The sequence below is a fragment of the Strix aluco genome, unplaced genomic scaffold (genome assembly GCF_031877795.1).
Source record: "Strix aluco isolate bStrAlu1 unplaced genomic scaffold, bStrAlu1.hap1 HAP1_SCAFFOLD_77, whole genome shotgun sequence".
NCBI classification, from domain to species: domain Eukaryota; kingdom Metazoa; phylum Chordata; class Aves; order Strigiformes; family Strigidae; genus Strix; species Strix aluco.
Window position 1 is genome coordinate 772,318 of NW_027436553.1, and position 13,702 is coordinate 786,019.

At 54.0% G+C, this 13,702-nt stretch overlaps 3 protein-coding genes across 3 annotated transcripts; all 3 read right to left on the bottom strand.

Annotated features, from left to right (window-relative positions):
* Window positions 1-262: 262 nt before the first annotated feature.
* LOC141918969 (hydrocephalus-inducing protein-like) lies at window positions 263-6,303 on the bottom strand. The gene is given in 8 exon segments (XM_074813934.1): window positions 263-553; window positions 556-745; window positions 1,018-1,054; window positions 1,235-1,458; window positions 2,083-2,313; window positions 2,737-2,887; window positions 5,741-5,830; window positions 6,266-6,303. Coding segments are annotated over 8 exon segments (1,242 nt in total). The 3' UTR covers window positions 263-272.
* On the bottom strand, window positions 6,303-8,792 carry LOC141918970 (hydrocephalus-inducing protein homolog). The gene is made up of 3 exons (XM_074813935.1): window positions 8,645-8,792; window positions 8,263-8,411; window positions 6,303-6,587 (listed from the first exon to the last, which is right to left on the bottom strand). The coding sequence occupies exons 2-3, from the start codon at window positions 8,266-8,268 to the stop codon at window positions 6,303-6,305; spliced, it is 291 nt and encodes a 96-aa protein (XP_074670036.1). The 5' UTR covers window positions 8,269-8,411; window positions 8,645-8,792.
* LOC141918971 (hydrocephalus-inducing protein homolog) lies at window positions 8,336-12,740 on the bottom strand. The gene is made up of 10 exons (XM_074813936.1): window positions 12,688-12,740; window positions 11,948-12,160; window positions 11,128-11,266; window positions 10,974-10,994; window positions 10,797-10,865; window positions 10,329-10,375; window positions 9,854-10,061; window positions 9,372-9,590; window positions 8,645-8,898; window positions 8,336-8,477 (listed from the first exon to the last, which is right to left on the bottom strand). Exons 1-10 carry the CDS (start codon window positions 12,738-12,740, stop codon window positions 8,336-8,338), a joined length of 1,365 nt encoding a protein of 454 aa, XP_074670037.1.
* Window positions 12,741-13,702: the final 962 nt, after the last annotated feature.

Sequence of the window (13,702 nt, forward strand, 5' to 3'; positions counted from 1 at the left end):
TCCGCCATGCTGCAGAGCACCCCTGCGCAGTGTGGAGGACTCCTGCACTTGCCCCAGCCCCGGCGCCACCGGCCCCGCACCCTGGTCTGCTCTGGGTTTACTCCAAAGCAAGCAGGTTTAGTCCAAAACCAACGGTTTAGTCCAAAACTAGCGTGGTTATTGCAAAGGGAAGGGGGTTAGTCCAGAGCAACCGTTGTAGCAGTAACTGCGCCCTCAGGTCACGCCCCAACAGCTGCGGCCTTGAGCCCAATGGGCTCCTGGGGGGGCACAGCTCACCTGTGAGGGGGAAGGCCCCGGAGGTAGTAGACCCAGGAGACACCCCCTGCCCCAGTGCAGGACACCACCATCTTGCGGGTGACGGGGGCTGTGCCAGGGGTCAGGCCACCCTCGAAGGAGATGGAGAGGGAGGTGGTCTGCTTGGAGCGCAAGCTCTCGGGGGCCCTGAGGGTGAAGGCCAGGTGCTCCACCCGGTACTGGAAGGCCATGGGCTGCAGGAAGATGTTCTTGAAGGGGATGGAGGTGCTGTCATCAGCCTGGATGGGGGAGGGGCCCTGGGACTTGGGGGGAGGGCCAGGCCCAAGAGGGGGATGCTGTATTCCCCACCAAGCAGGGAGGAGAGCTGCAGTGTGGCCCTGGCTTCACCCAGCTGGCAGGGCTCGAAGGTCACATCCATGCTCACCTCCGAGCCTCCCGGGTTGGCAGGGGACACGCCGATGGTTTTCGTCAGGAAGCCGGCGCAGTTGGTCTGCACAGGGGAGAGAAGAGACCATGGAGGGGGCGGGTCACAAAAGCAGATCCAGCACCTCAGGAAGAAACAGAAGGTCCCCACCGTCACATTGTCTAGGGTCCCTGTCCCTTGCCTGTCACTGCGCCTGTCCCCCCCACCACTTGCCAGTGAGGAATGGCCATCAGGAGTGTCCAAACGTGCCCAGCAGGGACAACCCTGCACCCAAGTTCTGGAGGACCTTAAACCCCAGCCCTGGCAGTAACGGGGAAGTCTTGCATGGGCCACGGAACCTGCAAGAGCAGCTCCAGAAAGGGCAGCAGAGAACATCTGCAAGTGAAGACAGGCCGGCTGGGGACAAGCCCAGCATTGGTGGGGAGACCCGCAGGCTCATGTGGCCACCCCAGCTCAGCCAGGCCAAGCTAGAGGGGTAGGATCCCTTGACAGAGAGGGCTGATGCTGGCCAGACAAGCTGCCTCCCAGCAAGGGCCCAGGGCAGGCTGGGGTCACCTGGAGTGGTAGTTGGTCTTCTTCTGGGCGTAATTCATTATTTTGGTGGTCATGGTCTGACTAGAGCCCAGTGTGGTGCAGAAGTAGAGGGGCTTCTCCGGCCCACTCATGGTGGCTTTCAGGTGCAGATTGTAATAGAAAGAGCCCAAGCTGCTGCTCCGGAGCACCAGGCACCCGGTGCTCTCACCCACTTTCACAGGCTGATACTCAAAGACAAGATCATCCTGGGAGGAACCAAAGGAGAAGCCACTGAGTCAGGCAGAGATGGGGAAAGCAGGGCCTGCAACAGGGGAAATCGGTCCCTGGTGTGCTCCAGCAGTGCTGGAAGGCAGCCCAGCACCCTCCCTTGCTCCAGGTCCCTCTCTCTGGGGCAGAGCCTTGCTACATCTGGGGGACAGTTCACTCGGGGGACCGTCCCCAACAGCTCAGAGCCCTCCAGCACTATCCCAGAAGCTTCCCACCCTAAAATGCCCCTCTACTCCCCCAGGGCAAAAAACACCTATCGATCGAGGCTGCAAACTCCCTGCCAGTGGGGTGAGGCATGCCCTGCAGCCACTCTAAACTGAAAATACCCACACTAAATACAGAGCCTGTGGCACAAGGACCCGCCCTGTGAGGCCTGATGGAAACATCTCAGAAGGGGTAGCATGGCAGACTCCACCAGCGCAGGGCGATTCCCACTAGGCATCTTCTTACACTCTGCTTCCCCTCCAGATTATTAGTAGGTGGGAGCTGTCACCCTTGGGAAGAAGCCCCAGATGGTTCATGCAGGGCGTCACCCCTCAGGACCACCCACTCCCAGAAAGGCTGCAGGAGAGGAGAGCACACTGCATGAGCTTTGCTCCTACCTCCGACTGCGCAGGAACAGTGAAATGTGGGGGAACACTGATGTCGGGCACTTTGCAACGTACAGCAAACGTCACCGGGACAGGCAGAGGGTTGTCCACCTTGACGGTGGCAGACACTCTCTGCCCAACAGCACCGGTCACTTCAAGAGTGCTGATGGGTCCTGAAGCAGTGGCCTTGAAAGTCACCATGTAGAACAAGTACTCCTTGGTCACCTTGTTGAGGAAGGTCACCTGAATCGGAGAAAAAGGGCAGCGCTGGTCATTCTGCACATAAAAATATACCAGCTGTGCTGAAGCCAGCCTCAAGAGCACCAAGCTCAGCACCCTGCTTCCAAGAACGGCTGTAAGCAGCCACCGAGGAAGAGTGCGAGGATGGGGAAAGCGTGTGAGGTATTTCTACTTGATACTCTCCCGACTGCCCATTGATTCCAGCTCACCAGTGTCCTGGTCCACCTGTGCTTAGCAGCCCCCGGTGGGACCCTCACAGAGACTGACAGGTGAGTGGGGGGTGTGGAGAGATGCCTGCTGTTCAGTACCCACCCAGGACACCTACAGTCCCACCAGTGGGCACGGGGAGGTATGAGAGCAGGCGTGTAGCTTCTCAGGAAGTCAACAGCTCCTTGGAAGGCCCCACAGCCCCATGTCCACACTTACCATTGCGTTAAAGACTGCTTCCTTGTAGGAGAGGAAGGTGAGCTTGTAGTCCTTCTTGGCAGAGCCTGGCACATCAATGTATTCCAGCCCCTGCAGCACAGAACTGCTTTCCAGGTTTTCTGGTTTGAGCATGTCTACCACCACGAGGAACCTGTGGGTGAGAAGAATGCAGTGAAGGTCAACAGGAAGGACTCCCACAGGACACCCCTCATGGTGGGGTACAACCCAGCCCCTCTCTTCCTCAATGCCCCCGAGGGAGCCAGCTCTCATCTGCCTGGGAGGAAAGCCCTCCAGGACGGGTCTGCGTAGGCAGAACATGGCCAGTGTGATCCCAGACACCTACAGGCAGAAATAGCCAAGGAGAGTGAAAAGCTTGCAGGAAGGAGCTTCCAGGCAGTGGGAAGCTCTTCCTTGCACCACTGCAGGGATTGCTGATGGGATGAGACTTCCTGGGCTAGAGTCACCACTGTGTGGCCTGTTCAGCCAGTTGGAGACAGGGATGAGCTCAGTGTAGGAAGTCCTACATGGCACCTGCTGGAAATGGTCCCTGAACACTTTGGGGTCTCAGCAGTCCCTTGCAGGAGATAGTACAAGCCTGTCCCATCTGGCAATGGGAAATAGAGGGAGTCCTAGAGACAAGAAATAGGGTAAGTGAGCTCGCCTGCTCTCTGCCTGGACCAGTTACTGGCTCTTCAGCACACCTGGACAGTCCCATGTCTCAGGCTGCCACCTGAGCAGCTTTGGGCAGGTCCAGCTGGCAGACCTGTGACCGCAGCCCCGTGTCTTTCGCCGGTGGAGATGGCATCGTCGTACCCACTGGGGCTGGCGCAGTGACAGGACACGGGCAGCATGTCTGGGCAGAGCAAGCTCACAGCGGCCCTGCAGCAGAGCTGCTCTGACCATCCTAACACCCCTTTCCCTGGGCACATCAGCTGCCAGCCCTGTGCTCGTGCAGGGACAGCTGTGCTAAGGGGGTGGCAGTCCCTGCTAAGCTCGACTGCCCCAGCATTACTGCCTGTCAGCTGGCACGGCAGGGTCCCACCAGCCAGGGTGAGCCATGGAAAGTTCATATCCAGTCCTCATCTGGGGTGCCAGTGGGTCACAGCCACCTACCCTGGGGCATCTCCTCTGCCTCCAGAGCAGCTGAAAACTGTGGGACTCTTCATGCAGGGCTGTATGTTAAAGAGATGCTGAGCATGTCCAACCCCACAGGGCACGGATCTGCTGAGCACCCTGGAGATTGTGCCCACAAGTCTCCAGCCTCCACTCAGGCCTAAATTCTGGTGTGGGAGAAGGTCAGCTGGAGTGGGACAAGGACCCCAGCAGCTCCAGCACCCCAGAGCCCTTCTGCACTGACCCCCTTGATTTAAGAGCTTGCCCCTGGTCTGCCCATGCGACCAGAGGGGCCAGTCACCCCCATCTGCCCAGTCCCAGACCTGCAGGAAGGGCTCTTTCCAAAGCTCCTGAAGGAGATGTCAAGAGAGATCTCAGTGTCATTTCCCACCTGGCTGCTCATGGCCGGGGGGGGCACTGAGAAATGGCAAGGCAGCTTCTCCCCTCTAGTTCCCTGTGTGCTGCAAAAGGGCCCCAGCAGGGCAGTGCAGGCAGAATGGTCATGCCCAGGGCGTGGGGAGCCTGTGCAGCCCATAGGGCTGAGCACAGGGGTCTCTGAGCCCCCCTGGGCTGCACAGGCAACGACCAGGAGCTGCACAAAACAAACTTCATTTCCTGGACCATCAGACAGCCTGGCTTTTTAGGTTAGCTGCTCCAGTACGTTTAGTGGTCAGTCCAGACCTCCCACCTGAACTTCCCTTACACCTGGCCTCTAGCCACCAAGAAACCCAGTTTCCAACATAGGATCTCAGGATAATTTCTGTTCATAGGGGACCTCTGAAGGTCATCTCGTCCAACCTCCTGCCCAAAGCAATGAGGGTCATGCTCTGAGGGTCAGCGTGCTGGCACAGCTCACATACCTGATGCTTCTTGTTCTCAGAGCTCATGGTTAGGGGTTCGTAAGTGATCGTGTAGGGCTTGTGGAAAAATTCAGGCCCCTTCCAGTGTTGCCCCTCAATGACGCCTTGCACAGTGCAAGTCCTTATTGTTCGGGTTGGACAGGAGGATGGTCTGACTGTGCTTCTCGCGCATGGCACACGTGAAAGTCAGCGTCTGCAACAGAGGAGCACAGAGGCTGCTTGGTCACAGCGAGGAACCCTTTCCACTCTGACTAGCTTTATGCACAGGGAGAGGCTTTTCCTTGTCGTATACCAAATTTCCATTTGAGCATAGATCTTGGCGTAAATCAAATTGTTGGTTCTTAGAGAAGGAAGAGGAATGAGTCTTTTGCATGCTGGGTGAAGGGGGCTGCTGCCTCCCTAGGAGGGGAGAAAGAAAACTGAAAGCCCTGGAAGGATCTCTCTCCTGTGCAAGGACAAGTCCTGCAGCCGCGCAGTCCCTTCGTGGGCAGGCTGACGAGCAGTTCCTGATTCTCTCTTGGGAGCAAGAGCCAACACCTCCCAGCTGCATGCTCCTGCAAGGCCTGTAAGGGCCAGGAGTCCTTCACGTGGCATCCCTGTTCCCCAGGAGCTGGATGCAGATGCCTTGTCCGCTCCTAGTGCTGAATGCCCTCCCCCGCCCCGACAGGGAGGAAAAATGTGGGTGCCGGTGCCATATTGTGGCTATAGATGGGTGGCTCTGGGGGACGTGGGGGGGGTCTCAGAAAAGCCCTGCAGGGTGTCCCCACGGCAAAGGTGCTGCAGGGCAGAGCCAGGACAGCTGAGGTACTCGCTGGAGGAACAGCACCTTTAATAGGTGAGGAAGGCAACTACAGGGCTCACAGATTTTGGGAACCCTGCCCAGGGGTTTTCTCAGCTCTCTAGGACACCCAGGCAGGATGACAGGCAGGAGTGACTCTATGCCTGTAAGATTCCTCTAGTTCCTGCCCTGGGAGAGATGTGGTGCAAATGGTGGGGTAAGGGGGCACCTGTCCTGTCTCTGTTCCAGTTACCTCTTTGGACACAGGGGTCTCCATGCAGCATCCTGCCAGCGTAAGCTGGAGCGGCTCACTGCCCTCGATGAAGCACTGCAGGCCCTCGCACTGGATAGCACAGCTCAGCTTAGAGGGGCAGAAGGTCACAACGAAGGGAACGTCCATTCCTGGGAAGATGTAACCCTTTGTGGGGCTGATGCAGAAATCTGGCTTGAAGCTCTTGATGTCCCACTTAAACCTTGCCAAGGAAAGCACAAGGACAGAAAGGAACGATTAACAACCGGGAGGCTGCGAACACAACGTGCCATTTCTAATTCTCTTGTGGGCTTTTCCACAGCATCTCAGGCAGGGTGCTGAGCCACCTGGCACTAAGGCTTCAGGTTGGGCAGGACTCAGCTGCACCCATCCGTAAACAAGCTTTTGGTTGTACCCCTTGCTAAGTTCCAGGGCCTGACTGCACAGCCTTGGCTGCACAACTCCCCACTGGAATGGAAAAGCAGACGACAACTCTCTGGGCAAGCTACAGCTCCATCCAACCCTCACCCAAGCTCTCGGCCACCAGAGAGGACAGGGCTTTGCATTACTTGACTCCTATGTCGTCCGTGTTCTGCATGGTGAGGTGCCAGGATGTGTAGCTCTGCTGCACCACCACTCCGAAGCTGAGGTGTTCCTGGTCCAAGCTCACGTGGGTGCCCTGGCAGGAGCCCCGCACCATGAAGAGGGAACGCACCAGGCCACTGCACTCCAACATCACTTCTTCGGTGAACGGCTGGATGCAGCACTTTGGGGAGAAGATCACTTCCACTTTACAGGTCTCTCCTTTGGGCTTCAGGCTTAGTTCATTGGTGGGCTTCAAGCAGAGAACCTGCCCAAAGAAATGAGTGGAGACTACTTCATCGGGCAACCGAGCTGTGAATCCTCCATAGAGTCTTCCCATTCCTGTTCTGTTCCCATCAACATTGCCCCAGTCCTACTCATTCCCAGGTACACATCCTCAGCTACCAAAGGAATTTTCCTGTGATGTGTGCATCCAGCCACGGTGAGCTGGACTACGTCTTCCAAAGTAATTTCACTTGAGCTCCAGGAGAGCCATAACTCTTGGTCTTTAAAGATTACATTTCCATACCTAATACATCCTAACATATGTGTCTGAAACAGGTGAGGAATGGTACCTTCTTCTCACTTCTGGCTATGAGGGGAGTCCTGACACCTGGCTCAGATGAGGCACTCACACTGCCCAGCAGGGAGGACAGGACAGCACACAACTGTAATTAGCTACTAGCTCCCCCCAGAGCAGCTCACAGCTACCTGCAGGCATCCCTGGAGGCACAGCAAAGCGCTCTCCAGTGAAGAAAGGGGCCTTCCTGCAGCTCTGGCATGGTTGACTTGAGACTGAGCTTAAAAGTGAGAGGAGCAGCACTGTTGTTGGCTATGGTGACAATCTTCTTCACCATCTGTCCGATGGAGAGGGCTCCCAGCTTCACCACCTTTCCTTGTGGTTCCACATGAAGTGCTAAGGCTTGGACCATAGGCCCAAGCCAGAGTTGACCTATAGATGAATCCTGTATATTTTATAACCATTGTGCTAACAGGTATTATACTAAGTTATAACAAACCACCTATTCTGATATAAAGGGTGGAAGTGTTGAAGCCTGAGCAACAGGCCCTGAACCAAAACTGTTAACTCAGTATGTAATCATTAATGAAATATGCATGGAGGATGGAGCTATCTTGGATGTATCTTTCCCTTCCTTTGTATATGAATAGAATAACAGAGTCATGGAGGCAGGTGCCTGTCCTCGAGGCCTGATGTGAGACCTTGTGCATAATCCGATCCGATAAGCAGAGAAATTCCCTTAGTTTCTTCCTTGAGCCCTGGCCAGGCTCTGGGGGGGAACCTAATGTGAAATTTAAACCAGATATTTCCACTTAAAACAAAGGTGCCAGCTATTCTGGCTTGCTGATTTTTAGGTATATAAGGCTGGACCCGCTCACAGTGACTTTGGGTCCCTCACCTATGGGTGGACGCACTGCGTAGGATTTCCCACTCGCCGGGACAGGCTCAACAAATCCTCGCTGCACCCGGGGCTGCCCAGCGCCTGCAGGTCTGGATGGTGGGAACGGGTGCAAGTGGTGATGGATCTTTCTTAATCACTATTCTCTCTCTCAGGTAGTAATGATTTCATGCATTACCCTGTATTTTCCTATTTGTTTAAATGCACTATTCTGTCTTTTCTTACTGTATGTTTTCTGTATTATTCTGTTATATTATTTAGTTATTTCTAGTAAAATATGCCTGCTCTTTTCACTCTGGTGTCTGAGTTTAATTGATATCCCTAATCAGCAAAACACCACAACGTCAACCTAAGGCAGGAGAAATTAATATAAAGCAAAAGGAAAGAAGGAGAAAAGGTTTTCTGACACCCTTGTGGCAGAAAACTAAAACATGGTAGGCTGGGGAAGAGACGAGGAAAACGAGCGAGAAAGCTGTGCCCGCGGCCTGTGCCACCTGGGGTTTTAAGATTTGGATTTCATCTCACCTTCATTTCCGTGCCCCTTCCTCGGACCTCAATAGTTTGCTGGCAAAGACCGTTGATTTCAAAAGGGATGAGCTCATGGTAAGACGCAATCTCTCTGGGATAGAAAGTGATGGGCACCGCCACTGTCCCTCCTGGGCGTAGGACGTACCCTGGGAAGTCCACATGGAGGTGTGAGGTGCTGGTGAACAAGCAGCTCAGACTGGCAGAAAGCACAGCTGAGAGGAGCAGAGGTGTCACAAGGCTGTGTGTGCAACATCAGGGCTACTTAGGGCTCTCCTGTCTCCTCTCCCTGCGTCCTCAGGATGTCACCCACAGTGCTCATGAAGACATGGAGCAGGCACATGCTAAGCAAGGGCCGAAGGAGTGTGTGGAGAAGGCCTACCTCACATCCTTATCTGGCTGGTTCGTGATGATGAGGCTCTGATGGGAAGGTGCCATTCCAGCATAGTAGATGAAGCAGGTTCCAAAGTTGAGTCTGGTAGTGGAGAAGTGGACAGTGGGCACTACCACAGTGGCCAGGAACACGCAGGTAAACCCTTGTTGATCTGGCGAGGAGAAAGACAGCATAAGCCCACTGAAGAGATGGGAACTACAACTGCAAACACCGAGGAAGAGGATGGGGGGCAGCTGGCTGCACTGACAATAAGGAAAAGCAAGTGCCAAAAGACTCCAGAATGGCAATAGAAGGTAGAAGGCTTGGTCCAAGAGGGAATGGGTTTTTGGAGAGTCGTGGCCCTGCTTTGTGCAGCCACATGCTGAGCTGTGCGGCCACATGCTGGCAGGACCTTTCTGCACGGTGGGACCAGCGCAGCAGAGGCCTGGCAAGGAGAAACAGCTCCATCTCCACACACATCTAGGACCCCCCCAGATTAGGGGCAGAGGGGGCCTGGGGGATATGCCCTGCCACAAAAGTGCTGCCCAAAGTCATCCTGGGTAAGCACTTATTAAAATACTCCATTCAGAAGCTGTCAGGCTCTTTATTTCTGCAACAGGAGCCTCTTTGCCTTGTTCAGGCTCTTCAGTGACAGAGCTCACCCCTAGCTCTGGGCTCCTGCTGCCAAGCTGCTGCGTAGGAGGTGAAGGTCCCGTATTAAACCCTCGTGCCTCACCTGAAGCGTCAGCTCTACGTCTTTTAAAGAGCACATCCTCTGTGGGTGAAAAGCCAGCTGGGTCTCTGCTTTCCCCTTCGCCTGCAAGACTGTCTGAGGGGTGACAGTAAGGACCTGCTTACAGGCTGCGGGGCCACTCAGTTCCCACGAGAAGGTGAAGCTGAACTTGCTGTTATTGTGGATGCTAAAGAGATGCTGGACATTCTTGTTCAGCTGTACCTGCAGGGAAAAGCAGTGAGGACTGGGGGTTAGAGCACATGCAAAGTGTCAGCTGGCCCAGCAAGTGCTCCTCCCTAATGTGCTCCTGCATTTTTCATATTCAGCTAATGACCTGTATGAAAGATCAATCTCCCTCCCTCCAGAGACCCATAAATGAAGAAAAACATTCCCTTGTGTTCAAACATCTCTGTGAAGCTCCTGGTTCAGGCCCAACGTTGCAGGCCTTTGTGGGGCAAATGGTTCAGGGAAGCAGTGCTGCTCACCTCCTTGAAATCAATGACGTTGATCTCCTGTGCACTGAGCTCCGTGACACAGCCGTCGCTGTCCTCACACCTGACAGACGTGTGCACGCTATAGCCGGTGGCCTTGATATTCAAGGAGAGGGGCTGGGTCTTCCTCTTGACATCGCACTTGAGGCTGAAGACCGCCTCTCCTTCTAGCGTTGGTGTGAAGAAGACTGTAATGGGAAACCTGGCGAGAGAAGACCCTTTTTGCTCCATTTGCCATCTCTTGGCTTTCCTGGCCACACGTTGCCTGCTCTATGGGAGAGCAGCTGTGCAATGGCCCTGGTGAGGCCCCAGGCCTGGGAGAAAGCAGGAGCAGCACTCTGCCTTTCCAGGGCCTTCCACTATGGAGCAAGCCCTGGTCAGCCCTGCTTAGGGTACGATGATCCCATGCAATGAAATGCCAGAGGATACAACAACAAGGCATCAAACCCTGAGCTAACGCTGACCTTACTGCCCTGTCCACGTGCTACAGGGCACCACCGGGTCGAGACCCCGCTTCTGTCCCAGACACAAAGGAGGGCACTCATGGAGACCCCCAGTCTCTCTGATCTATATGACAAGGGTAAGTAACATCCTCTTTGCCAAGAGGAGTCGTCCAGCTCCCGTGACAGCAGCACAGCGTGGGTGCCACCAAACTGCCTCTTTGTAATTTTTGTGGGTAATTTCTGGGTATGTGATCAAAACCAAACAAACTACAGAGATTTAAGGAATTACCACTTCTCAGGTGAGCCACAGTAACTGATGCAGGATGCTTTCTTGCACTCTGTGGCAAGCCAAAATTCAGCATCTTTTAAGACACAGCAAAGCTGCCTGGAGCTAATGTGTTCTCCTTACACCCTGGCAGGCTGGGAGTGGGCACAGGGACATCCATGATGGATCAGCAAATGAGTTGGTGACTGCTTATACCGCTTGAACTCACGATCACGTCTGAGCACAAATCATGGCTGCAGTTTACAAGAAAAGAGCATCTGCTTTCTGACAGGTGATCCTGCAAAACACAGCTAGTCGCCTAAGCCTGTTGCTGTCCCCCATGACGGGCTCAAATGCTGCCTGCAGTGCTGCTTCTGTGCTTTGTTGCTTTTGGCCCTGCACCGACCGCGCATGGTGGGCTTTCTCGCTAAAGGAACACAGGGAAGAGAGGAGACCTTGCCCACTTAGAGCTGCTGGCTCAGGGGTCACAGGGGTAATACCCCCAAACATGCTTTTGTCACCAAAACTAGAAGATCCAAAGCCTGAATTTCTGCACCCACCTCTGCTTGCTTCCCTGGCTGGATGCGACCTCTCTCTGTGTGGCAGAAGGCGGCCACCTGTTCTGGTGGGGCTTCAGGGTCTTGGCAAGTCCACTGGAAGGAATACGTGGAACTGGATGGGTTCATAACCATGAAGGTCCTGGGAACACAAAGCAAAAAGGACTACTAAGGTGGTGCTGGGACATTAGTGACTCTGTCCTGCAGCAGACATCAGGCACTGCCCGTCCTCGACACTACCCGGAAGGAGTTATTTGGTACAGTGGAACAAGATTGGGAGCACAAACATTTCATCTGCTTTATAAGGGCCCTGTCTGTTTCCTGGGTGGCTACAGATTAACGTCTATTGACAAAGAAATTCGCAAGGATATAGCCAAAGTCTTGCATGCTAAAACGATAAGATCAAGCGAAAATGGTAAAATCAAGTCCAGTCAGACTCCTTTGGAAGATGGTACTCTTGGTTGTGGTTGCAGCCTTCATTGACCATGTCTGACTGGTATCTCAAAAGAGCAAGAATGTCCCAAGGATGCTCTTCAAAGGGACGAAGGTTGTACTGGCCCTATTGCACAAGCTGGGGTTACGTGGTCGTCCCAGACTGACCCATACCTTATTGAAGAAAGGGACAAAGAGAACAAAAAATGGGCCAGTTGGACTTCAGTGACCACCTTGTGCCAGGTCCAAAACAGACTCATGGCCAAGGGTCAGCAGATCAGAGACAAGGCACAAATGTGCCCTGAGGCTTGGAAGAGCAGCTGGAGAGGTCTCTGGTTAAGAAGGGTGACCAGGAGACGGTCATCAGGAGAAGCCATGTCCACACACTTACCTGCTGTGCCTGCCACGCACTCCAATTGCCTCAAACTCAATCACTCTTGTGTTGAGATCTAACGTTGCCCCCTTTGGTCCCTGCAACTCTGGTACACGCCTTTTTGCAGTGATGTAGTCAGAGTCTTCCAGCTCAAAGTGGCAAAGTGACATCAGGCTTCTCCCCTTCACAGCCACCTCCGGGCCCTTCTGATTTGGCCTCAGGTTAGGAATACTAGAAAGAAAGGGACCAGTATTAGCCAGACTAACATTTCCAGCCAGCCAGCTGCTTGTTTATCTCCTTGTGCAGCACAGTGTTGCATCCTCTCTCCATGCAAGCACCGATCAGCAAATCAAACAGAACTGCACTCCCCACCAGAGGCAGTGGAGGTGAAATGGCAGAAACACAGAGACTGACTGCAGCACACAGGTTTCTAGGTAGATAAGGTGGCCATGCTTGTCTGATAAGAAAGCATAGCTAGGGACTAGCTGGCCCCTTGACAGCCTTTCTGGATCTCTCGTTCCAGATTTTGGAACCCTCCGGAAGCTTAGTATTTCATACAGTGTCTTGTCCCAGTGTCTCCATACCTGCTTCTACCAAGGCTGGATGATAATTTGCCTTTGCTCCTGTATGTTGGTTGTTTCTGCTGCCTCACTGGGGCTGGCTGTCCCCAGGTCTGCACTCCCACCCACCCCAATCACAGGCAATACCACAACTACCCAGCAGTAGCACGAGTTGAAAAGTGCCTGGATGCTTCCTACCTGCAGAGCATACGGCTCTCAAAGTCCCCCACGTACACCAGAGAGAACTTCATCTACAAGAGCTGCTCCTGTCCTGCAGGGATGGTGCTGCTGCGGGGCTTGACAGAGAACAGTGAGGAGGCACTGACGGTGTTCAGAGACGAGCTCAGGGAGGAAGAGACCTGCTCCAGAGCGCGGCCCAGCTGGCTCGAACAGCGGCTAGACTGGAGCTTCACAGAGGCACCAGAAGTGGAGGCGAGGAAACCCCCTGCAGTAAAGGAAGAGGTTATAGCATGACATCTTCTTTCAAGGAGAAAATCCTTTGTTCCCAGCAACTCTGCCTCCTGCTGCAGGTGGACAGAAGGGAGCTGGGATGCACTTGGAGCACCTCTGGCCAAGGGTTTTCAGCAGGACTCCCAGTGAAGCAAAGGGAAAGTGTATGTTAGCAAATTCAACAGGCCCAGGACTGAAGTCAACTGCTTCACTCCAGTCTGTTAAACTCTCTCCATCTCCAGGACTGGGGACCTAATGCAAACTTCTGCAGAATGGTTTCTGGCCAGCTTTCATTCCCGAATCATGTCCAGGAACTAACAGTAGAGATGTGTGTGTGTTACAGCACCTGGATAAATTTCTGGGCATCATTTCATGTCCCAGTACAGCCAGCCTCAGAATCACAGAATCATCTAGATTGGAAAAGACCTTGAAGATCATCCAGTCCAACCGTTAACCTAGCACTGACAGTTCCCAACTACATCATATTCCTAAGCGCTATGTCGACTCTACTCTTAAACACCTCCAGGGATGGGAACTCCACCACCTCCCTGGCAGCCCATTCCAACGCCCAACAACCCCTTCTGGAAAGAAATACTTCCTAATATCTAGTCTAAACCTTCCCTGGTGCAACTTGAGGCCATTCCCTCTTGTCCTATTGTCTATGACTTGGTTAAAGAGACTCATCCCCAGTTCTCTGCAACCTTCTTTCAGGGAGTTGTAGAGGGTGATGAGGTCTCCCCTCAGCCTCCTCTTCTCCAGACTA